The sequence below is a fragment of the Leopardus geoffroyi genome, chromosome C1 (genome assembly GCF_018350155.1).
Source record: "Leopardus geoffroyi isolate Oge1 chromosome C1, O.geoffroyi_Oge1_pat1.0, whole genome shotgun sequence".
Taxonomy (NCBI): domain Eukaryota; kingdom Metazoa; phylum Chordata; class Mammalia; order Carnivora; family Felidae; genus Leopardus; species Leopardus geoffroyi.
In genome coordinates this window covers 102,473,836-102,499,956 of record NC_059328.1, presented here as the reverse complement: position 1 = coordinate 102,499,956, position 26,121 = coordinate 102,473,836, and the positions used below count along the sequence as shown (strand labels likewise).

General features: G+C 43.6%; 1 protein-coding gene across 1 annotated transcript; it reads left to right on the top strand.

Annotated features, from left to right (window-relative positions):
• The first annotated feature begins 10,263 nt into the window (after nucleotides 1-10,263).
• On the top strand, nucleotides 10,264-25,697 carry REG4 (regenerating family member 4). The gene is made up of 6 exons (XM_045478843.1): nucleotides 10,264-10,372; nucleotides 12,547-12,704; nucleotides 15,735-15,832; nucleotides 18,995-19,132; nucleotides 21,078-21,183; nucleotides 25,415-25,697. Exons 2-6 carry the CDS (start codon nucleotides 12,638-12,640, stop codon nucleotides 25,480-25,482), a joined length of 477 nt encoding a protein of 158 aa, XP_045334799.1. The 5' UTR covers nucleotides 10,264-10,372; nucleotides 12,547-12,637; the 3' UTR covers nucleotides 25,483-25,697.
• Nucleotides 25,698-26,121: the final 424 nt, after the last annotated feature.

Genomic DNA, 26,121 nt, shown 5'->3' with positions numbered 1-26,121 from the left:
TCTGTGTCTCCCTCTCTCTCTGCCCCTCCCCCGTTCATGCTCTGTCTCTCTCTGTCCCAAAAATAAATAAACGTTGAAAAAAAAAATAATAATAATAATTTTAAAAAATTAAAAAAGGGACGCCTGGGTGGCTCAGTCGGTGAGACGTCCGACTCTACCTCAGGTCATGATCTCGCAGGTCATGAGTTCAAGCCCCGTGGCGGGCTTTGTGCAGACAGCTCAGAGCCTGGAGCCCACTTCAGATTCTGTGTCTCCCTCTCTCTCTGCCCTTTTCCCATTCAGTCTCTCTCGCTCTGTCTCTCTCTCAAGAGTAAATACACATTAAAGAAATAGAAAAAAAAAAAACCCTTTTTATACATCATTGCTGAGAATGTAAAATAAGTCAACCACTTTGAGGAAAGTCTGGCAGACTCCTATAAAACTAAACACGTACCTATTCTATGACTCAGGGCTTCCAAGGTATTTACGCCAAAGAAGTTAAAACATGTCCACAAAATGACTTATTATACAAGAACGTTCACAGCAGCTTTATTATTAGAATAGCAAAAACTGAAAATGCTCAGGTACCTACCAATAGAATGGATAAACTGATATATTCATTCTATGGAATATTAAAAAGAACAATAAAAAGGAACAAATTACTGACACACAAAACAACATGGACGAGTCTCAAAAACATTTTGTTGAGTAAAAGGAGCCATGTACAAAAGATCACATACTCTTTAATTCTACTGATAGAAGTTCTGAAATTTAAAATTAACCTATGATGAAAAAAGTCAGAACAGTCCCGGCCTGTGGATGGAGTAGGAATTGATTGAGAAGGGGCACAGGAAACTTTCTAGGGTGATGGAAATGTTCTGTATCTTCATAGGGGTTTGGTTTACACATTTGTGTACCCTTGTCAAAACTGAAAGTCTTTTAATTTTACCTCAAAATAAAAATCTGTAAATAAATATTTAACTTGGTAAATGATATGTATGCCAAAGTATTTAGAGGAAAGTGTACTGATGTCTGCAATCTACTTTGAAATGCATAAAAAAATCCCAACCTGGATTGACGGGTACATTGGGATTTGGGTAAATATTTATATAGAGGTGTATTTGATAAATCAAGGACAGTAAAATGCTAATGATAGACTGTAAGTGATGAGTATACAGGTGAAAGTACACTACTTTTGTAAAAGCCTTTCAACTTTATGTTTCAAAATTTTTGTGGTAATGAAGCACGGTACTTTCTTTGAAGACCCCACAAGTTGGAAACTGCCATCTTGTCACGTCAGCCACACTAAGGACTGATCATGTCATTGTAACACCACCTTCTCCTGAAGAATATACTTTAGAAATTGTTAAAAGGCGGAGGAAGGCCAGTAAAGTATCCTCCAGACTGAGAAGGCACTTTAAGATGGAAAAATGAAGCAAGCTACTCCACACCATTTGTACAGTTTACTAACTTACTAACAAGGGGTAACTTGCTAACTTTCTAACTTACTAACAAGGAGGAGACGGTGGGCAGAGATCTAAGTGATATGAAGCCATTGTCTGCCTCCCCTCTCTGCCCCATTTGAACCTCAAGCCACAGCTTTTATAGAGCAAGGGACATAGTGGTGAGGTCACAGGGTAGCTATCTAACGTGGCACCATCTGTGGCCCAGGGGGGAGAACAAGATGGAGTTGGTGTGGTCAGAGTGCCTATAGAAAGCGTCTGTGTTTTTATAATTGGATATTTATGAAGTCTTCACTGTCCCATGCAAAACTCTTTGCATTCATTGTCTTATTTAATTTTCAAAACTTTCCTATGGTAGACGCACAATTCATGTCTGATTCTATCAGTAAGAAAATAGAGTGCTCTTGAGCCTAAGTATCTACCCAAAGCCCTCCCTCCAGCTAATAGGTGGCAGAGCCTGGTGAGAACCTGAATCCTGATGCCAAAGGCCGTATGCCAACAATACACTCGCCTGCCTTCCTTCCTAATCCACGGAGTTAGACATGCCTCAGAAATCATCCACGCCAGTGCTATCATTTTGGAGATAATTAAGAGGCCCAGAAAGGAACTGATTCTCCCACGTATGAATTCTCTTCTCATTAAGGTCTGAGTCATTTTCTTTGGGTAGCTTCTAATCCCTCACTTTGTGATAAATTATAGCATAGGAAATAGTATCTTACTTTTTGACTTAGGATGAGAGAACTAAAAGACTGACAATAGCAAGTGTTACTGAGGATGTGAAACCCTTGGAACTCTCAGTGTACGTTGTACTCACACAGTGTAAAATGGTTCCAATGCTCTGGAAAAGTTTGTCACTTTCTAACAAACTTAAACGCACACTCATCCTGTGAGCCAGCAATCCCACACCTGCTCCTGAAATGAAAACATGTATCCACCAAAAGACAAACAGCATTCATAGCAGCTTTAGTCAGAAGCTGTAGAGAGTTAAAAGGTCCACCAACCAAGAATAATTCTAAGTCATAAGAACGATGGCCTATGCTGTACTTATGCAATGGAATGTTACTGGGTGTTAGAAAAGAGCAAATTATTAATCCAGGCAACAATGTGGAAGAATCACAAAAACATTATTTCAAGTGAAAAAATCCAGACATGATAGAGTATATATGGTATGATTTTACTCACATAAGACAAAAGAAGCAAGATTCTTCTGTAGTGATGAAGTCCAAATAGTGTTATCTTGGTGGGATGGGGCAAGAGACAATCTCCCCCGGGTGATGGAAATCGTCTATATCTTGATTGGGGTTATTGTTACACAGTTGTATAGATTTGTCAAAATCCTTCAAGGATGTAGACTTGTGTACAACCTTGTGTGTACAGATGCATGCATTAAACCTAATATAGTGATGTCATCATTAAAACAATCTTTTTGAAATGTGAAACAGAACACAATTAACAAGGAATCTGGCAATAATGGGAATACATTTTCACCTACTCATCTTGAAGGGGTGATACGACAAGACCCAAGAGAAGAGAAGCAAGTAGATAGTACCGTGGAAAAAAAATGACGTAAAGAAGAAGAGGAAGGAAGGAAGGGAGGTATGGAGGGAGGAAGAAATTCTGAAGCCACCAGAATCCAAAATGAAGTGAAAAGAGAAATGAGGGTGACCCCAAATCACATGCTATTGACTACTTGGAACAATGCACAGCTACGTAAAAAGTGAAAGCTCTTCCCTTTTCCCATTCCCACCTCTCTCTCCTGGGTAATCACGGAGTAGTGTGGGTTACATGCTTTTTCTAGGCTCATAAATACATATACACACAAATACCTATATAGCTTAGTTCTTTTACAAAAATGGGATCGTGGTCTACATATAATAATGGAATCTTCCATTAAGATTATGTGGCACAATCCTAATATAAAAATAAAACCAAAGCAAACCAAACCCCCAGTCTGATAAGGTCTCTGTGAATATGACTGAATGTACAAAGCTCTTGGGGAAATGGAGAGAAGTTTATGTGGTCTTTTACAAAAATTGGGCCTAACATTAGGCAAACCTGTTTTTAACAGTCTTTTGGGCACACCACAGTGCTCGCTAACCTCTCTCTTTTCTTCCACCCTCTCCTCACCTCTTTCTGCCGCCCACCACCAAATTTCATGTTTATTGCTCAAAAACAGAACTATTTAGAAATATGTTTTATGCTTCTGTCCTGCTAATCAATATGTTTAGGATCTTACTTTCCACCCCAATTTGCTTATCAAGGGAATGTCTTTGAAGACACCTCCCCAAATGAATTACATTGCCTGCTATTATAACAATCTTTCCACACCTTCACAAACATATCTGTAAAATGTGTATGTTATGCAGATAATGAGCCCAAACAAGTCAGTGGAAATCTTTAGAAGAAAGTATAGAAGATGCGAGATAATGTACATTATGTGTCTTCTGTGTGTCAAGCACGGCCCTGGGCATTCCGATATATTGAGTTTAGTTCTGCAAACACATCCTGCACACCATCTAAGCTCCAGATACGCAGATAGAAATGGAAAGTCACATCCCTGTTCTTGACAAGTGGCACCCTGTTGAGAGCAACAGGCCCATAAACAAATAATTTCTATATCACAAGAAGAATGTTATTACAGAGAAGAGGCTGGTTTGGGGCAGGATTCATGGAGGAGATGAAGCCTGGATTGAAAGTATTGAAGAATGAAAAAGGAGCTAGTCAGGTATGGCATTTCTCAATTTACATCTCTGTGCCATAACTCCCTTTGTGCCTCTTGAGCAAATCAGCTAATGCTTTCTAAGTGGTAGAACTTTCTAGAATCTATGGATAGTACATTCCCAGAAAATGTGGAGATAGGGAGATTACTCTATGCCATGAGTCCTCCACATCAAGACTGAGTGAGCAGACACAAACTCCTCTGTCCTCACAGCAGGAGTTTCTCCAAACTGGCTGTAAAAGTTAATGAACATTTCCTCAGTGACTCATTTCCTCTCTCCTGCTGATAAGATTTGGTCCAGTATCGTGGGATGTTGCCTGCAGTACTGTTCATGGTCAACATCTCTGTCAAATATAAAAGGATTAAGCCCAAGACTCTAAAAGTTTGCACCCTAACGGGGTGAGGAGGAACTCTTCCATAGTCTTTTAAAGTAATAAGTAGCTTATGCTGTTTTCTTAAGATTCGGAATTGGAAAAAATTTCAATACTCGTCTTCTCATTATACAGCCCCTTCGGTTTTTTTCCAAACCCCTCTGCTAGACTTTGTTTTTCACATACCCCTAAAGCATTTTGCTTTGATCTCTTTCTCATATTGACCATCCCATTAAGAGCTCCCCACCTCGCTGCACCTGCCTGGCCAAGGGTCCTTTCTCATGCCAATCTAATAGTATTGAGACGTCTAGATGTCAAAAAATAATTGACCCTTTCAAACAACTTCCAAAGGGCACCAACAGTAAAGTAGAAACTGTTCAATAGTTAAAATGGGTACAAAGTGAATTGCTGTCACTCCAAAGCTGAAGACAATTCATCTGTGACTTCAAATGAGGTAGCAAGGAGAAGCTCTACTCTTTGACTCAAAATGGAGGCCATAGCTTACTTGAAAAGGAAGGCAGAGGGATCACTGCCATCTGAGCTTCCATAAGGGAAACGAGAGTCAGAAAACTGCAGATATGACAAAGTCGTTTTTTTGTCTTTTGTTTTTTGTTTTTTTTTACTGAAGTATAACATAGGTGTCAGCTTGGAGATCAAATTAAATTTGACTCAAATCCAACCTCTACAGCCTTCCCCACCAACTCCCCACAATTCCTTCAAGTTCTCAGGACTTATTTCCCGAAAGTTTCACTGTCTCTAGAGCTTCCTCAAAAATAGGAACAATCTTTCTTTTGTTTCACATCAGTCTGTTTCTATAAGAAATCCACTCCTATCATCTTAGTTTTACTGGTCCAATATGGTAGCCACTAACCACATGTAGGTGTTTAAACTTAAATTTAGTTGACAAAAATTAAATACAATTTAAAATTCAACTCCTCATTCACACTAGCCATGTTTCAAGTGCCCGTGTGGTTAGTGGCTGCTGCATAGATAGCACAGATTAGAACATGTCCATTCACAGAAAATCCTTTGGGGCAGTTGTACTAGTGGGCCGTGAATTGATGAGAGTTTCCTGAATATTAGTGAACACATGCCAAGAGGTCATACTTTTATTTTCCATCAGTAAGTTCACTTTGATCAAAGCATTTATAGTCACCCTCATCTTTTCAGAAATGCACCATCTATGGAGATATAGTAATGTCTATGTTCCCCCTTGGAGGAGTCTTTTAGGAAGTAAAGTACACAGATGAAGGCAAAATGCTTGAAGTGGGTTTAGAGCATGAATTTTTCCAGAAGAGGAAATAGAACAATTCTCTCTGAGAAGGAGGTGAATGTATTCTAAAAGTTAATTACAAAAAAAAAAAAAAAAAAAAAGCTTTTATTTGTGGGAAAAAGAAAGGCATGAGTGAGGTTGCCTGTCCTCTGGAAGGAAACACCTAAGAAGAAAAGGGGCAGGTTTGAAAGCAGCTGCTCTTTCTTAGGTTGCTTGTTAGTTTAGCGCTAAAACTTCCTGAGCAGAAGGTTGTAGAGATGAGGTAGGCACAATCTCTGACCTGAAGTGGCTTAGAGATTTATTGGGAAGACAGACAGAAAACAGAATTTAAACACAAGCCTATGGCTTTGTGAGCATCAGTGAGGCATGTCTACCATCCAAGAATAGAATAGGGAAGAGCTTCAAGTTGTGAACCAAACCAGGCTGAGCTGGGGACCAAATCAGTGCTCTTTTTCTTACCTCTTGTTGCCTTCCCCACTGGACCTACCCACCACCCCCAACCAGATCCTTGCACTTAATAACATTCAACATTTGTTGAACTAATTAATTAAAAGATGAATAAACAGAACTAAACAAATAAAGAGAAGAAGAACATCAACACTGACAGGAGGTGTTGATAGAGCTCAGATGAGAGTGGATGAAGCGTTAGTGTCCCAGGCTACAGCAACAGAAGGGGCTAAGATCTGGAACGTGTTTCCTGCTATCCTAGAAGTTTGGATGGAGGTAGGGCTCAATTCTAGTATTTGCTCAGAGATGTAACAACATTAAGTGTGCGTTATACATATAGTATTCTGGAAATACACATACTTACATGAAAATTTTCTAATAAAGTAAACTTAATTAGCATCAGATCTTAACTATATATAACCCTTGTTGTTGTTGACTGGTATTTTCTATTTTTTTTTTTTAGTGTTTATTTATTTTTGAGACAGAGAGAGACAGAGCATGAGTGGGGGAGGGGAAGAGAGAGAGGGAGACACAGAATCCCAAGCAGGCTCCAGGCTCCGAGCCGTCAGCACAGAGCCTGATGCAGGGCTTGAAATCGTCAACCGCGAGATCATGTCCTGAGCCGAAGTCAGACGCTCAACCGACTGAGCCACCCAGGTGCCCCTTGACTGGTATTTTTGACCTGACTTATCTTAAAAAGAAAAAATAAAAGTCACATTCAATCCTATTCTACACATCATTAGAATTCTTATTCAACATCAGCACCTATCTCTTTATTGTACCACATTCTCTTCTTCAGGGATTGTTTTCTTTTTTGCCAAAAGACATGTTTCGGCAGTAATTTCAGTAGTAGACTATGGACAATAATGTTTCTACATTCTGATAATTTTCATATGTTTTTGCTTAGTGCTCCCCCCTCAATGATTGGTTGGCTGGGTATAGAATACCAGGTTGAAAGTTGTTTCCCTTCACACTTTATAGGTCACCTAAATTTGTGTGACTTCCATTTTAATTACTCTCATATGGTGCTATTCTGATACTAATTTTGGAGGTAAGTGCTGCTGATTTGCTGTTTTTAGGGTTCTAAGTATCATGTATGATACTCTACATATAGAAACATTTCAAATAATTCTACTCAGTGTTCAGTGGCCCTTTTCAATTCAGTTTTGTGTGGGTTGTATCAATGCCCATCCTTGGAGCTAATGGGGGGATTCAGTGGAAGACCACTTAAGGTCCTATAAGCCTCTAATTCTCTTGTCTCATGTCCTTCTCATCCTGCTCTCATCTCAAGACCTTAAAATGTTTATATAGTGAATGAAGATAGCAGAGCGAGGGGTGTGGGGTTGGGAAATCTACCTAAACGTATAGTTTGTCAAAACTTTTCTCTCTGACACCTTGGACCAGTGCTTTTGAACTTAAAAAACTTGGAATTATGGGGCGCCTGGGTGGCTCCATTAGTTAAGCGTCTGACTTCGGCTCAGGTCATGATCTCATGGTTCCTGGGCTTGAGTCCCACATTGGGCTCTGTGCTGACAGCTCAGAGCCTGGAGTTTGCTTTGGGTTCTGTCTGTCTGTCTCTCTCTCTCTCTGCCCCTGTCCCACTTGTGCTCTCTCTCAAAAATAAATAAACATTAAAAAAAGAATAAATCTGTTGGATTTCTATCTTTAAAAAAAGCTTGGAATTTATATATTTGCTCTTTGTTATGGTATGAAGCAATGATGATTCTTAACCAGCCACCTAAAGGGGAAAAGGTTGTGTTTAACAGGTAGAGTAAAAAAATAAAATTCATCTGGTAACATCCTACCACATACAGTTAGGAAACTGAGCCTCAGAGAGATGTGGGAGAATGTCTGATGTTACACAGTGAGTGGGTAATGGAACTGGGACCTGAACCAACATCCATCAGAAGCCAGGCCTTGTGTTCTTTCCCCAAAGCATCATCAGAATGGCAGAGTTTCTCTAAAATACACTTTGCACACCATGGAAATATTACTTTCTCTTGTCCTACCGTGAATGCATACACAGGCTAGAAAAAGCCAATGACAAAGCCTGAGTAGCAGTGTAAAAAGAACCCTGCGTGGAGAGTAAGAAAATCCACCTCTGACATCAGCTTCACTCTGAACTAGCTGTATATTTCTAGGACTTGAGAAATACCATTATCCTTTCCAGCCTTAAAGTTCTAGACCATTGAGATTGAATAATTGGTGACACTTTCAACATAGTTTGTTATCTACACTACAGAAGGAAATCATGTTGCCTTTCCAGATAGGTTATTTTTTTTTTTTTAATTTTTTTTTTCAACGTTTATTTATTTTTGGGACAGAGAGAGACAGAGCATGAACGGAGGAGGGGCAGAGAGAGAGGGAGACACAGAATCAGAAACAGGCTCCAGGCTCTGAGCCATCAGCCCAGAGCCTGACGCGGGGCTCGAACTCACAGACCGCGAGATCGTGACCTGGCTGAAGTCGGACGCTTAACCGACTGCGCCACCCAGGCGCCCCAGATAGGTTATTTTTTTAATAAGACTGTGTGACTCAGGGACACCTGGGAGGCTCGGTAGGCTAAACATCTGACTCTTGATATTGACACAGGTCATGATCTCACGGTTCATGAGATCGAGCCCTGTGTCAGATTCTGTGCTGACAGCACAGAACCTGCTTGGGATTCTCTCTCTCCGCCCCTCCCCTACTTGCATGCATTTTCTCTCTCTCTCTCAAAATAAATAAACATTAACAAAAATTTAAAAAGACTGTGTGAGGGGTGCCTGGGTGGCTCGGTTAAGTGTCTGACTTTGGCTCAGATCACGATCTCACAGTTTGTGGGTTCGAGCCCTGCATCAGGCTCTGTGCTGATGGCTCAGAGCCTGGAGCCTGCTTGTGATGGATTCAGTGTCTCTCTCTCTCTCTCTCTCTCTCTGTCCTTCCCCCACTTGTGCTCTCCCTCTCTCTCAAAAGTAAACAAATAGGGGTGCCTGGGTGGCTCAGTCGGTTAAGCGTCCGACTTCAGCCAGGTCACGATCTCGCGGTCCGTGAGTTCGAGCCCCGCGTCAGGCTCTGGGCTGATGGCTCAGAGCCTGGAGCCTGTTTCTGATTCTGTGTCTCCCTCTCTCTCTGTCCCTCCCCCATTCATGCTCTGTCTCTCTCTGTCTCAAAAATAAATAAACGTTAAAAAAATAAAAAAAAAAAAAAGAAAAAACAAAAAAAATCAAAAGTAAATAAATAAACATTAAAAAAATTTTAATAAAAAAAAAAGACTGTGACTCAGGAAACAGAGAGGGCTTGGGGTCAAATTCCAGCTCCACCAGTGACCAGCATTGTGAACCTGACAGAGCAGGCTCTCTACACCTCTTAACATCAGGTTTCTTCGGTGTGAAGTAGGGGTGCACATCCTGCATCACTCCCAGGGATTTGTTAGAATCTCATTAGTGACTTAGGTGAAAACACTGTATGGTAAAATATTGGATCAATGTAAGCTATTTTCACATAATTGCCCTGCATTAGGACAAGATTTCACTACCTTGTTCCTTAGGAACAAGAAGAAGGAACTTAAACAGATTTTTGAGGAACAGAGTGCATGCTGAAGGACATGGGGTTGGTGCCTTAGAGAGGGAAGTCTGTGCGTATCCCTCAAGCCCACCACAGGGGTACATAAGTTATGTCCAGCCCTGATGGCAAATCCTTTCTGCAAAGATAGAAACATCCCGATTCTCCAGAGTTGAAGTGGGTCATCTTTATAGAAAGGAAGGAGAAATAAAGGAAATCAACAATGTAAAGGGATAAAATGACTGACAAAAGAAAAAGTGAATAAGGCGAGAGGAGGATGGGCTTCTAACAGACTACAGGATATTGTCGGTTTTGATAAGGTAGGATGTAAAGGAAAGATTGTTTGCAAATAGGGAGAGTTTCTTCAGAATATGTTCTCAAGCCTCACAGATGTTCCTTTTGACTAAAGATAAGACTTTATGGATGGATTGTTATTTTAAACAACATTGTTGCTCTATGATTACAACAAAGGTCATATAATTCCAGAGGCAAGAAGATATAAAAACTCAAGACACTTCCTGGGATCTCTTAGGATGCTGAAGAAAGCAGGGGTCCTCAAGCCTTGAATGCCAACCAGGTAATCCTACACCCAGTTGAGGGCAGAGGGCTTTCTTTGAACATTTGACTTCCTCTGCCAGATCTTCACTGGGCCAGAAATGAAAAGCTCTAGGTCTAATGATGTTAGTCATGCTTTTTGTTTCTGTGTGTGTGTGTGTGTGTGTGTGTGTTTAATTTGAACTACTTATTTTCTTTCCTCTTTTATTATAAAAAGCATTACCTTTGGTGTCTGTGTCAGGTTAATTCATGGCTGTGCAATCTAATGGCTGTGAAACTTTGGGAAAGTTACTTAATGAATTTTGTGTCTTCATGTGGAAAGCAAGTTAATGATACCTGCATTGCAGCCTCATTATGATTAGATTAGGTGGCACGCAAACGTTCAATGAATGTCAGTTTGCTAAGATCCATTAGTAGATTCTTCCAAAAGATGCTACACATCCCTTCCCCCAGATAGTTGGTTTGACAGAGAAGTCTTCGCTATTTGTGTTCTAAGGGGGTTGAGGACGTTGAAAATACCTCCATCACCTCTGGAAGGGAAGTTCGTCAGAGGAGCATGGGGTTAATGTGATGATATAAAGGTGGGGGGAGGGTGGGGGTGCCTGGGTGGCTCAGTTACTTGAGCGTCCAACTCTTGATTTCAGCTCAGATAACTGTCCCAGGGTCGTTGGATTGAGCCCCCAGTTGGGCTCCGCGCTGAGTGTGGAGCCTGCTTAAGATTCTCTCTCCCTCTCCTTCTGCCCCTCCCCCATGTGTACTTTCTCTCTTTTTAAGAAAAAAAAAAGAGTGTAAAACAATGTGGTGGGGAGAGGGTAATGACATGCTTCACCTTTTTGTTTAACACTGTGTCAAAGTGTTCACATGTACTTTCATATGCATCTAATCTTTAGATTGCCCAGGAAAGTTTGAATATTGTGTTCCATCATTCCTGTAAGCAACCTACTATAAGATAGTTAGAATATGTATTCTGATTTTGGGATCATAAAGTACGCTCAAATAAGGATTCAATTAATTATTTACTCATCCTAATAATTATTTGGGAAAAAATCTTGGACCCGATCCCATGCTTACACTAAAATAAATGCCAGGCAGATGAAAATAAAAGAGGATATGGGTAGATATTTTCATCTTATGTGGATGGTAAAGGCTTTTTTTTTTTTTTTTTTTTTTTTTTTTTTGCTGACATAAATTCCAAATGTTATGAAGGAAAAGATAAATATGACAGTTTTTGAAATTCTCAGTGTGGCAAGAAACAGAAACGAGAAGACGTACAAACTGGCAAATATTCTTAGTTATATGTGAAAGACAATAAATACACAAGAAAAGCCCTACAAATTCCTGAGAAAAAAGATAGTAATCGAACAGAAAAATGCATAAAGCTCTAAGTCAAAAATTCACAAAAGAAAATTTTAAAGATAAGCATTCTAGAAAAAGATGTTTAAATTCTTTTTTATATATTTTTAAATTTTTTTAAATTACTAATTTAAGTAATTTAATTACTAATATTTTAAAAATACTAACAAAAACAATGAGGTTTTTCTTTATCAAGCCAAAATCAGCAAGAAAAAAATGGACAAATTGGGTGTTCTTCAAAGTTTGGGGGAACAGTACTGTTGTCCGCACACTATTGCCTATTTATTTTCTGAAAACAAAACAAAAAAAATGTGGTTATCACCTAAGTGTGAAGGAAAGAGGGTTGCCCTAAAGTCAGGAGATCTGGTTATAGCTGTGCGACAATGACCAGATTACTTCATACCCAAAGGCCTCAGGTAGACTCTCATCTGTAAAATGTGGACATTGGACCATATACTCACTTTTAATTCTAACACAGAAAAATTTACTCTTGGGACTGACTTGATTTGATTGAGCTGATTGTATAGAAAGCCCATTACTGCCTCATCTGTGAGAAAGCTTGGCTTAGGCTCCCTCTGCTGGTTCCCCAGAGAATAGCAGGAGCAGGCTCTCCACAGTACACTGAGACCAAATGGTCTCCATCCAGACTTTTCAGCCCAGTACAGTTACGTCTCTGGCGCTGGACCAGAGGTCTTGCAGGTGACATAAGTTAACTATTCCCAGTCTCTACATTTATCTTGAGATTCCCTTCATTGTATAATCTGGGCTTAGGAAAATATTTTGTTTCCTCCACATGTGATTTGGCATCTAAATTCCTGGGTCTGTCTCACCCAATGTGTTCAGGCTGCAGGTCTAGGCAAATCCAGGAGCTTCAAAGGAAAACTCCTTGTAATAGAGGCTTCTGAAGCACTTCTGTGGCCAGGGGAAGAAGAAGATGGCCCCCCAAAGAATGTGGCTTCTCCTACTGCTTAGCTGTGTACTCAGCACTGAAGTCCTGGGTGGTGAGTATCCGTCACTCAGCTGGGACTGAGCCCACCCACAGCCTGTGTTCATGCAGCACACTGACAGCCATCTATTCACCCCCCAAAATATTTAGGTGCTACAGGAAATAGATGTCAAAGACAGGAACAAAAGACAATGTCACATGGTAAAAAAGTACAAGGACTCGGGTCACCTGGGTGGCTCAGTCGATTAAGCATCTGACTCTTGATTTCAACTCAGGTCATGATCTCATGGTTCATGAGTTCAAGCCCCCCATCAGGCTCCATGTTGACAGTGCTGAGCCTGTTTGGGATTCTCTCTCTCTCCCTCTCTCTCTGTCTCTCCCCGACTCTCTCTCTCAATAAATAATAAACTTTAGGGGAAAAACAAGTACAAGGACTATAGAATCAAACAAATTCTAACCTCATGTGGTTGTGAGCCATAGTTAAATCATCAACTAAATGTAGATAATAACAATAGTTTTGCAAGTTTCTTGTGAAGAGGGAAGACAATGTGCACCTGACATCTAGTAGTCAATAAGTGAGCGCTATAATTAGAGGTACCCAATGTTTATGCATTGTTTTCCTATTTGAGTATACTGGGAATTCTGGGTTGCAAGGGACTTACAGCCTTGTTGGAGAGATGGCTCCCCCACACATGTAGACCCAGCATCAAGTACAAAGTAACATGTCAACAAAACAAGAATCAATACCCTAGGATCTTCCAGTAGAGAAAGCCAGGAAGAGAACTCATGAGCTGAGAATAAGTATCATGGAGTATCTGAAATGGAAAGAAATGAAATGTGGGCACATCTGGTGTAATGCCTTCGTTCTGTTTATGAGGCCCCAAGAAGGTAGAGACTTGCTCAAGGTCACAAAGCAAGATTACATAATGTTCTGGCGCCTCATCCGGGGTGCTTCTCATAGTCCCGCATGGCCCAGCGAGGGAAACCATGCCTGAGCATGTATATAACCTAACACGATCCCACTGGGGAGTACTTTGGCCAAGGGGAGAATCAATTGGAAGAAAGCAGGAAGAGAAACAGAATTATTTCCGGCATCATGTTGGTGCCCGTGGCTCATGTGTGTGGTCCTTGCCTTAGCCTACCCTGGATGTGTCCTTGTGCTTCAAGGTTCTTTGCCCTCCACCCCATGCTGACTGCCAGCCACCAGTTCTGTCAATCCTTATGGCTGCTCGGGACCTGGGGGATTGAGCCGCTTTCTCTGAACGGTGCTAGAATAGGGAAGACTGGGGCGCCTGGGTGACTCAGTCGGCTGAGGGTCCGACTTCGGCTCAGATCATGATCTCGTGGTCTGTGAGTTCGAACCCTGTGTCGGGCTCTGTGCTGACAGCTCAGAGCCCGGAGCCTGCTTCAGATTCTGTGTCTCCCTCTCTCTCTCTGCCCCTCCCCCACTCACACTCCGTCTCTCTCTCCTTCAAAAATAAATAAACATTAAAAAAAGTAAAAAAAAAAAAAAAAAAAAAAAGAATATGGAAGACAATGAGAAGTGGTCCTCAACTCTCCTGTGGAGGCAACCAACCAGGTGGTTAGCTCCAGGGACTTGAAATTCACCCAGGCTAAACCTGGGGAGCGAGAAACCAGTCTCCCGACTCTGGGATCTCACCAGCCCTCTCTGGTTTCTCTCCTCTGGAGGAGGTAGAGCCAGAACATGCCACCGGTTACTCTACACTCGCTACTCTACTCTTCTACAGATCTTCCTCCCTGTTGTAGAGACTTCCTGGGATTGCTGCATAGGAAGATTCGGCTGGATAGGGCTGCAGAACCAGGTCATGAATGCCCTGCTAGCCAGAGTAAGGAGCTTATCTGAAAGCATAGGAAGTCCCTAGAGATGTGTAGGGAAAGGATGAAATAGATCAGGGCAAACGAGTGACAGGAGTATCATTTGAGTGGGGAGAGAGGAAGTGCTTGCTATGTGACAACAGACTGCGGAAGTCTCCGAGGAACGGAAAGACCCCTGCGCTCATCTATAGCACTGGAGTGCAGCCACGTGGTCACAAAGCCCGAGCTCGCCAGCCTGGCATTCCCTTCATCACCGAGGCCCTCTGTATTTCCAGCCATTTCCCTGCTTCTTAAACCTTCAGATTCAGTGACGTGGCCCACTCATTAATCAAGTAGCAGGAAGAGAGCCTGTGCCTCTCGGTCATGGCTTCCTTGTCCAGACCTTGATTCTCCTTTCCCTTTCCACCATGCTTGCCTGGACGATTCCCTCTACTTGAGGCAAACTTAAGTGCTTGCTCTTGTGGTGCACATCTTGCACGTTTCTGCCTCCATCCCTCTGCTCACACACCTCCTTTGCCTAATGTGTCCCCTCGCTATTGACACAACCCAGCTCACCCAGTGTCAAGTTCCATCCAAGTTGCCATCTAACCTGTCCTGTGTCCCCCTGGTCAAAAATACCCACTCCTTCCTCATAATGCCTAAAACTACCAATTTATGCCCTTTGCCCACTCTTGTGCTGCCTTGAATTATAGCTGTTTGACCTGACAACAAATGTGAGGATTCTGCCAATTGCTGAGTGTGGCTATTCTAATTGTGCATTTCATAACTGGAGAGATAATCGTGGGATGGATGTGGGGTCCCCCTGGGTCTGCTATGAAATCGTCTTAGCTAGGGGCAGCTGGGTGGCTCAGTCAGTTAGGCATCTGACTTCGGCTCAGGTCATGATCTCACGGTTCGTAAGTTCGAGCCCTGTGTCAGGCTCTGGGCTGACAGCTCAGAGCCTGGAGCCTGCTTCAGATTCTGTGTCTCCCTCTCTCTCTGCACCTCCTCCCTCCTCTCAAAAATAAAATAAACATTAAAAATTTTTTTAATCTGATTGTAGCCTTTTCTCCAGTGCACAGTTCCCCTTACAAAGGCCATAGTTCCCTTTGGAGAAGGCTGGGAGAAAGATTACCTGTATAAAGTTTGGGCAGCCCAGCAGGATCCTTCTTCAGGACAGCCAGCCTCCCTTGTATTCTGTAGACTGACGAGTGTGGGAATGGATTGGCTTTGCCATCATCACTTGCAATCGCCTTCTGTGTTTGTGCAGACATCATCATGAGACCCAGCTGCGCTGCTGGATGGTTTTACTACAAGTCCAATTGCTACGGATACTTCCGGAAGCTGAGGACCTGGTCTGAGGCTGAGGTAAGGAATCTGGCCCATGCTAGGACAGGTATCTCTAAAGCCACCTGGAGGCAGGTCTCATTTGGCTCAGAATTAAGAGTCCTCCCTTGGCATTCTGAGGAGTCACCTGCTGCTGAAATGCAGAGAATAGCGTTGTGTGTTCTCCTCTTCCAGTTCTATAAGCATGGATGGAGCAGGTGATATCTTCCCAGATCCTAGGTGAGCTGTGAAGATGTAAGAATGGACAAGAAACAGCCATTACCCTCAAGGAGCTCGCTGTCAGTAAGAAAGACAGAAATACACAAATAGAAGGAGAATGAGAAGATAAAGACCTTCCAGAAAGAACAATTGGATAGCTGCACCAGACTTACCAGAAAGAGCAGTGTGTAGGCAGTCCTGGAGCACACCAGTCTTCAGAACCACCTGACAGAAAGTGAAGCAGTCCAAACAAATGGAAGGCTTTATTGTCTACACAACCCAGCAAATGTGCTGGCTTTATCTCCCTGAGGCTTTGTCTAGAAGATACCCAAAGAGCCACCCCACCTCAGAGGAGTGTGGGAGCCAGTGCTGCCGTTTCTCTGGGTTGTGGCTGTTTAATTGACATGACTGGTTGGGGAGAATGTGGTGTGATCTGGGCCTAGAATGGCCTCAGAATTCTGTGTATAAGTAACTCACCAAGGACGGAGCACCTACCAAGCGATAGCTATTGAGGATACGAAGTCTTCTCTGACCTTAAAAAGTGTGGGGTTAGTGCAAGATTGTGACATTTCAATGGAAAATTCCAATGCAGTGTGAGCATAAGTGACTTTCCCAAAATCATACCCAGGGTAAGTAGCTGAGCAAATCCAGGGAAGTCAGCCCTAATGCAACGCTTCCTGAGCTGATGTGAATGAGAGAGAGAGGCAGAAGGAAAGAGAGAGAGAGGAGGGAGAATGTGCTAAATGAAGAAGGGGTTTCTCAGACACTGTTCACTGAAAGGAAAAAAAAAAAAAGCTGGTGGAAAGTAATGAGCCTCTCCTCAGTTCTTGAGAAGTAACTTGAAGAAATCTTAAAGGCCACCTGTATTGCCTGTACCCAGACATTCCAAAACTAATTCTGCCCAAAGAGGAAGTTACCTGGGAGGCTTGGGAGTAATACAGACCTGAGTTTGTTTAGTTATTTTTTAAATATAATTTATTGTCAAATTGGCTAACATACAGTGTATACGGTGTGCTCTTGGCTTTGGGAATAGATTCCCATGATTCATCTCTTACATGCAACACCCAGGGCTCATCCCAACAAGTGCCCTCCTCAATGCCCATCACCCATTTTCTCCTCTCCCCAACCCACTCCCCCATCAACCCTCAGTTTGTTCTCTGCATTTAAGAATCTCTTTTGGTTTGCCTCCTTCTCTGTTTGAAACTATTTTTTCCCCTTCCCTCCCCCCATGGCCTTCTGTTAAGTTTCTTAAATTCCACATATGAGTGAAAACTTAGGACACCTGTCTTTCTCTAACTGACTTATTTCACTCAGCATAATACCCTCCAGTTCCATCCACATTGTTGCAAATGGCAAGATTTCATTCTTTCTCATTGCCAAGTAGTATTCCATTATACATATAAACTACACAAATATTAAAAATAGAATTATCCTATGACCCAGCAAAAGACCTGAGTTTAAATCATGACTCTGCCACTCACTAGTTATAGCCGTACCTCACTCTACCAGTTTTCTTGCTTTAACATGGGGATGTCACTTTTAACCCATGCGCTTGTCAGAAGGATTCATTAAAATAACTTACCAAGAGCTTATTACACATGCTGGGTGTTCATTTGAGGTTCTTAAGGCAAAAACGGTCCAGGATTGGTACAAAGCCTTAGCAGAGTTAATTGCTCCTGAACATAGTGCAGAGAAGGTGCTGGAAAAGGACCCAACAAATAAATACCTTGGCTGCTGCTGCTAGGTGCCAATATTGAGGGCCAATCTTAGTTCTCGAAATTCCTGGTGTGGAGGGGACCATGAGAATGACAGTTTCCGGGTCTGAGTTCCAGGTCCTGTTGTGGCACTACCAGGAGCGTGAACTTGGAGAGAAAATCTCACTGAACCACAGAGACTCTTTCCACTTTTGTCCCAGGAACCCTTTGTGACTGGGCCTCTCACTAAACGTTGATTGGTAATCTGGCTTCCGTGCCTCACAAGTTTGACAGTCAAATGAAGTTATGAAAACATGCCGGTGTTGTGAAATGGTCGGCAAGGGTGAGGAATGCATTAACATCCAACACCGGCCATGTCTAATGACGAGCAAGATACCAAAGGGGGGCATTGAAGTAGCAACTGCAGCCAAAACCATGTTTTCATGACATTAAGTTGTATCATGGAGGCAGAACCTGTAATACAACCGCAAAAGAGCGTAAGATAAGTGTACTTCTCTAGAAGATGTGGGTATATAAAATGGTTGCCTTGTTTATTGGGACAATATGTTTCCAGTTAGAGAATGGTTATGCCACGTTTCATCCAATCCCTAAAACAAAAGGTGATTATCATTCAGGAATCGAGAAGAAAAATCCAGATTGCCTTCTCTTGATAGCATCTTTGAAAAGCAAGAATTTGGGATCCAAAAAAGACATATAGGGGCACCTGGGTGGCTCAGTCAGTTAAGCATCTGACTCTGGATTTCAGTTCAGGTCATGATGTCATAGTTCATGGGATTGAGCCCCACGTCTGTCTCTGCGCTGACAGCGTGGAGCCTGCTTGGGATGCTCTCTCACCTCCCTCTCTGCCCCTTCCCTGCTCCAAACAAACAAACAAACAAACAAAAGACATACAGGAGTAAAACAAGTTCGGGTCTGGTGCTGAGAGTTTTAAAAGTTGCCACAGAGGGGCGCCTGGGTGGCGCAGTCGGTTAAGCGTCCGACTTCAGCCAGGTCACGATCTCGCGGTCCGTGAGATCGAGCCCCGCGTCGGGCTCTGGGCTGATGGCTCAGAGCCTGGAGCCTGTTTCCGATTCTGTGTCTCCCTCTCTCTCTGCCCCTCCCCCGTTCACGCTCTGTCTCTCTCTGTCCCAAAAATAAATAAACGTTGAAAAAAAAATTAAAAAAAAAAAAAGTTGCCGCAGAGAAGATAGTTATGTACTTACTAGGGTTCTGGGGTGAGGACTATGCGTTTAAACCTCAGGAGATGATTAGCACAACTTCTCGCCCACAGTACGAGTGTCAGTTGTATGGAAATGGAGCCCACCTGGCATCTCTCCAGAATGCAAAGGAAGCCAACATCATAGCGAAGTATATAAGTGGCTACCAAAAAACCAAGCCTGTATGGATCGGCCTGCATGACCCACAAAAGGTAACCTCAGACTTGGCCCACACGTGTCCCATTGGGAGAGCCAGATAGATGGTCCCTGCGTGGGAAATGGCTTCCAGGCCTACTGACGGAAGCACAGGGAGTGAATCTTTTTCAGTTACTGCCTCCAACCAACAGAGGCCAAAGCCTCAAGGTCTAGGTCTCAGTTCTGGCCCTCAACGGAGGAAATTATTTCAGTGGCATCACTTTGTAGAACTTCTATCTAATTAAAGTCCTCCCAAATCTTAGAACACAAAATGACTGGCTTTTCACAGCCCAAGAAAAAGTTATGGGTCTCACTCAGTTGGGTATCCAACTCTTGACTTCGGCTCAAGTTAGGACCTCATGGTTCCTGAGGTGGAGCCCCACATCAGGCTCTGCACTAACAGCATGGAGCCTGCTTGGGATTCTCCCCCCCACCCCCCACACCCTTCCCCTGCATCTGTTCTCTCTCTCTTTCAAAATAAATAAGTAAACTTTTTTTTTAAGCTGTGTAAGCATATATAGATATATACACATATATGAAAACGTACACACACATACACACACATACACGCACACACATCTGTTAGGGGATGTAGCTTAATTAAATTCCCATTAGATCTTGAGTTAAAGTTGGGAACTTTCAGCCAAGCTTTTTCCTAGATGCTATTATTTTTTTTCATGTTACCTATAACTTTGTTTTCACTAGACCTTCGTTTTAATCTCCATCAGTACCTCATTGTAAAGAATGGTATGTGAGGTCTTTGGGCTGGGTGCCGAGGTCCCTCTGTGGGAGCTGCAGTTTACAGATTCTTCGTGGGAATCTTCTATAGTTAACCCAAACAAACATAAGGAACACCAGAAAAGAACCCCCAGACTTTCTGTTTCTTGATAAAACTTCGCCATAGATGTTGCAAATAATTTATACAATTAATTACACATTTTTATGTATTTACATTGCTGTCAATCAACTCTCTTCTTCAGAGTTAGGACAAATATTTACATCTATTTATACAATTTTGGGGGTATTTAATTTTCTACATTCATAACTAAAGAAAGTAAGTGGCTAATAAAGTCCTTAAAAATGTGTAATGTCTCTAGTTATCAAAGATGCAAATTAAAATAGAAATATAATTTGACTTATCAGATTATCAAACTTTTGCTTTGTCTTAATGAATAATATTTTTAAGGACGTAAAGACATTGTCCAGTAGATGGAAAGCAGTTTGGCCACGCATATCAGTACCCTCAAAATATTCACATCCTTTGACCCATTAATTCCACTTCTGGGTTTTTATCCTAAAAAAATAAGTTTAAGTACAGAAACAGCTTCAGGAACAAAATAGTTCATAGCGGTATTCTTTATAATCATTGTACATTAGAAACAACATAAACATCATCAATACCATTAAGGTAAATTATAGTGCACCATGACCATTTAAAAATGTTTTGAAAGCAAGATACACAGTTGAGTATGTATTTTTAAAGACCACCACCTATTTTAGTCCATAAAAAGATCGTGATAAATAACAATGTTTACACCAGAAGTAAATATGCCAAAATCAATAGTAATGTTTTCCTCTTTAAATGGGGTGACTTTGGGGCGCCTGGGCGGCACAGTCGGTTAAGCGTCCGACTTCGGCCAGGTCACGATCTCGCGGTCTGCGAGTTCGAGCCCCGCGTCGGGCTCTGGGCTGATGGCTCAGAGCCTGGAGCCTGTTTCCGATTCTGTGTCTCCCTCTCTCTCTGCCCCTCCCCCGTTCATGCTCTGTCTCTCTCTGTCCCAAAAATAAATAAACGTTAAAAAAAAAAAAAAAAATGGGGTGACTTTTCTCTTTTTCATTCTGTGCACATCCCTGTGCTTCTTGTGATGAAAGATTTTTACGGGTTTTCAAGGGGCCTGAGAGGACCGCCTGGCTGTGAGCAGGTGCACAGGCTGACTGTCTTCCATCTGTGGTCACTTGCAGAGCCAGAAGTGGCAGTGGATCGATGGGGCCTTCTATTTGTACAGAAAATTGTCGGCCAAGTCCGCAGGTGGGAACAAGTACTGCGTGGAGATGAACTTCAGGGAGGGTAAGATCCGCCACCCCCCCCCCCCCCCGGCCCCATTTCACACCAGCAACTCTGTTTTCCACAGGATAGTGGTCCTGCCACAGACATTATTTACCAACCCACAGTCATTTGTGATCATTTTACAATCTTTGCCATATCCATAGACCAACTATTCTTAATATCTTCTTTAAAATACACTCACTTTTTTTTCTTAAATACACTTACTTTTATTTTTATTTACATTTTATTTATTTATTTTGAGAAAGAGAGTGAGAGGGGGGAGGGCCAGAGAGAGAGAGAGAGAGAGAAAGAGAGAGAGAAGGAGGGAGGGAATCTTAAGCAGACTCTGCACTATCAGCGCAGAGCCCGATGCAGGTCTCGAGCCCATGAACCGTGAGGTCGTGATCTGAGACGAAACCAAGAATTGGGCTCTTAATCGACTGAGCCTCCCAGGGGCCCCAAATACATTTATTTTTAAATCCTATTGTGTACATATGAAGAGGAAAGATGTCACATTTTGGGAAACCCAGGCTACAGGAAAGAAATACATATAACTTCTTTCTGAATTCCTTCTAGTTTGGGTTCCCCACGAGCCCTGGGAACCTCATCTTTGCCTGCCTGCTGCCCTCTTGTTTGTTTCCCTGAGTTTTGTTCCCAAAATGCAGGGCCCAGAACCTTAGCTCTAGGCTGCACACAATCACTTGAGTCTCCTCGTTCTTCTTGTCTTTCATTCCTCGCTTTTTATGCTAATAACTTCCAGTTTTCAACTTTTGTACCAATGACATTTGGGGCTGGATAATTCTTCGTTGTGGGAGCTGTCCTGTTCATTGTAGGTTCAGGATATCCTGGTCTTCAATCTTCAGAGGTGGGTAGAACCACTCCCCCACCACAGGTTGTTACAACCCAAAATGTCTCCAAATGTTGCTAAATGTCCCCTGGGGGCAAAATTGCTAGCATTTGAGAACCACGGAGATTAAGTGATGTGAAAAGTCTTCCGCTGTAAAACAAGAAAACAGAATAGCAAAGAGAAAGAGGCTATTTGATGCCTAAGGCAACAACCTAGTGGGTTTAAAAGGCCATCATGGTGTCGCCAGGACACCCCTCCTAGGCTGGAAGTGGGCCTGGGAAAGGCCTGGACTGAGGACTCAGGGACATGATGCAGGGTGGCTGTTGTCTGGGGAATAAAGCTTTTATATGCACAAAAAAAGAGTGTGAAAATTTTCCAACAGCAAAAGATGAATGGTAGAAATAAGGTAACAAACTCTGAGGCCAGGTCGAGACCCTTTGCAATAAGAGGGTCTCCTCACGGGCAAAGGAAGGGCTTCCCAATGACTTGTAGAGCCCACAGTCGCTGCTGGGAAAGGCATAGACAGCTCAGATGGAAGGAACACAACCAAGACCAATAGGTAGAAACTGGTAATACGTGGCTTTCTATCTAAATTAAGGGGGGAAAAGTTTAACAATTAGCACTATCCAAAACTAGAATGTGCAGGAAGCAGTGAGAACCCCATCACTAGAATTAACCAGGCAAAAGTGGACATTGTAGTTGCAGTACCAAAAGCGTTAGAAGAGGAACACATGGCACATGAAGGAATCAATCGAGGAACACTTTTGAAGTATAAATTCCAGGGATCACTTTGGACCTACAGCATCAGAATCTCTAAGGCTGGAGGCCAGACCAGCTTTGGGGAAGCAATGGACTAGACACCTTTCAGAGTGCTTCCTGTGATTCTGAGATGTCAACTGGACCAACTTCTCAAACACAAGTCTTTCCCATCAGTCCGTGTTCACATGGGCAAAATCCCAGGAACGAAGCCACCTGTGTGGGAACTGGAAGCCTGATGTCTTCCTGAGAACTAGCTCTAGGTCTTTCAGACTCTCTTCCTTTTCTGGGTTCACTCAGCCCAGCTCTTAGGTACCAGAATACAGGTACTCAAGCCAGAAAAGCACAAGGAATGAAACAAGGATTAGCAAGAAACTGGTGGAAGGTAGAATTTTAGACAGCCTTCCCTTGGCCCTGTCAGTGTCATTTTCTATTTGTGTAACAGATTTAGCCCCGCCAACTCAGTGGCTGAATTGTTTCCTTCAGACCCAAAAGGTATGGTATTAATGTCCCCAAACACCGCCACGCACACGTCCTGTGTGTGGCTAGACCTGTTCCTTTTTTATGTCTATTTAGAAAGACCCTCAGAGGCCATTTTGTCTGGTTGGTTCTTTCACCCCCTCTGACTCCTTTTCTGCACCACGGCGGAACGTGCTTGTGACTCTCTGACCAATTGCACTTACAGTGCTTTCTGACAACTCTACTGGTCCTCTCTGACACATTTAAAAATGTAGTGCTACAATTTAAACGGAAACTTCAGGGGCACTTGGGGGGCTCAGTTGGTTAAGCAGCCAACGCTTGATTTTGGCTCAGGTCACGATCTCACCATGGTGAGATGGGAGCCCTGAGGCAGGCTCCACACTGGCAAGGAGCCTGCTTAAGATTCTCTCTCCATCTCCTTCTGCCCCTCCCCTGTATGCATGCTCTCTCCCCCCCTCTTTCTCTCTCCCTGTTTCTCAAAAATAAGTAAACAGAAATTTCATATTCAATGGAGTTGGAGTCAAGACCATGGGCTCTGCCTTTGGAATGCCTGGGATGGGATTCCAGTTCCTCCAGTTAGCTCTGTGACCCTGAGCCGATTTCCTACTTCTCTGTGCCTCAGTTGCCTCTCCACAGAAAGGGAAAACCAAGAGTACTAATCACCTGAACACATATATGTGAAGTGCTTATCCCAGTCAGGGTAGACTCATGGTTCTCCGACATGGAGGGGAGGGGTATGGTCTACACACACCTCTCTGGTGTAGAGGAACGGAGGAGGAGAGTGCAATCAGACTCCTCCCTAGGTTGGTGCCCATGGGGGAGCTGCCTGTGTTCTTGATTATTTGAAGCCTGGAGCCAAGTTCTCCCGGCCCCACACCCTGTCAGTACCTAGAACTCGTCGTCTCCATATCATTACTCTCTGTGGCCCGGCTCTGGTTGCCATGGACATGGGCATGGGCTGGCCCCATCCTCTCTACCTCTGGAGACCTCTGAAGGGGAGGTGGCACACCTTCCCCCACTTTGCCTGGCAGTGCCCTCTGTCCCCGGGGCTCTCATCCCACCGGCACACACTGGCCCCAGGGCAGGACGCACAGGTCAGAGCCAGGCGGACAGACGTCTAACGACTCACCACTCTGCTGCCCACACCGCAGGGTGATAAGCGGATCTGTGGACGGCCCTGGTGGGTCCTGTCCACAAAAATACTTCCGTTTCCAAGATCACCTGCTCCTTGCCATCAGTCCTTCTTTCTAAAGGGGTGGCCTGTGGGACGTGACTGGCTCAGCAGCTTCCAGTCCTCAGCTGCGGACTTTGGAAAAACCACCTCCGCATCCTTGCAGCCTCCTGTCCCAGACACAAAAGACCCCCGCTTTTACATCCAGCTCTGTCTTCCCCTCCGAAGTTTCGCTGGCATGGGGCTTCTGCAATTGTGCCTGACGTTTACATTATTTTTCTTTCCGTGAACAAAGTGCTGGTGTTCGTCAGAGAAACAGAAGTAATTGGATGTATACGGAGAGAGATAGATTTCTTTTAAAGTGGCTCCCAGGCGCCTGGGTGGCTCGGTCAGTTAAGCATCTGACTTTGGCTCAGGTCATGGATCTCATGGTTCGTGAGTTCCAGCCCCACATCGGGTGAGCTCGAACCCTGCTTTGAGTGAGCCCCACTTCTCTCCCTCTCTCTCCCTCTCTCTCTCTGCCCCTCACTCACTTGCACCGTCTCTCTCAAAAAAAAAAAAAAAAAAAAAGGCTTTTGTGATTGTCGGGCCAGCAAAGCTGACATGCGCAGGGAAGGCTAGGGACTGTGAGTTCCCACATGCACTGATGTCACAATCCTGAGGCCAGGGCACTTTGGAAGCAGAATTCCTTGCTCTTTGGGAAAACTCGGTCTTTTCACTGATTGGATGATTACCTACATTATGGAGGGTAGTCTGCTTCGCTCATTCAATTTTCTCATTACTAGTTTAAATACTAATCACATCCCAAACAAATCACCTCCGCAGCAACACGGAGACTGGTGTTTGACCCAACGCCTGGGCCCACCTCCTAGCGCAGTCCACGCATGAAATTAAGCATGGCAGTGCACTTCCCGGGGTTCCAAGCAAGAGACCCAGGGAACGCTGGTAAGTGCAATACAGAACTGGAGGGATTTGAACGTCTGTTTATTTTCTTGCAGACTTTTTAACTTGGAGGAGCAACGAATGCAGCAAGCACCAGCATTTCCTGTGCAAATACCGAGTGTAGAGCACGAATCGAGGCCGTGCTCACCCCACACACGCCCCTGCCCTCCTCCCTCTGTGCATGCTGGCTGCGTCTGATCATTGCCTCAGAGCAAACACGGCAACTGAGGCTGATCGGCCCTGTCACACTCACTCTTTTAGGTTTATTAGCGTCCGAGGCCTCAACACTGTACGACAGTGGCTTCTATGACAATTACAGGAAATGTGGCTTTGGTGTGATCTCGTTTGCATTTCTTAGAAGCACCCCCAGAGAGGAGAGGAAGTGTGGCTGGGCCGCCCACGCAGTTCGGGATGTGTGGATGGCCATCCGCTTCCCCCACGGTGCTGTGCCAACCGGTCAACACAGAGTCTTATGCCAGAACCTGAGAACACCCCCCTGCACCCCTGTGACCTTAGCAGCCCAAGACAGGTTAAGAAGCTGGCTCGGGGAAGGGTGCAGCGAAGGGAGGGGGAGTGAACAGACAGCGCGCTGGCCCTCCTGCCCCCTTCCCCACTTCTTCCTTCCTCCCCCCACACCCTTGTCATTCTTTTGGAAGCCAGAGAGGAAGCCGTCAGAGATAACGTATTGCTTCCTCTAAGCACGAAAAAGCTTGTTAACCCAAAGGATAAATGTCTTCATGGTGGGAGCCCAGGCAAGATGATC

Excerpts from the sequence above, each read along its gene's own strand:
- REG4 (XM_045478843.1), top strand. The coding sequence starts at position 12,638 with ATGGCCCCCCAAAGAATGTGGCTTCTCCTACTGCTTAGCTGTGTACTC. Across the intron at positions 12,705-15,734 it reads CAGCACTGAAGTCCTGGGTG|ACATCATCATGAGACCCAGC; the intron begins GTGAGTATCCGT and ends GTGTTTGTGCAG. Across the intron at positions 21,184-25,414 it reads GGAGATGAACTTCAGGGAGG|ACTTTTTAACTTGGAGGAGC; the intron begins GTAAGATCCGCC and ends ATTTTCTTGCAG.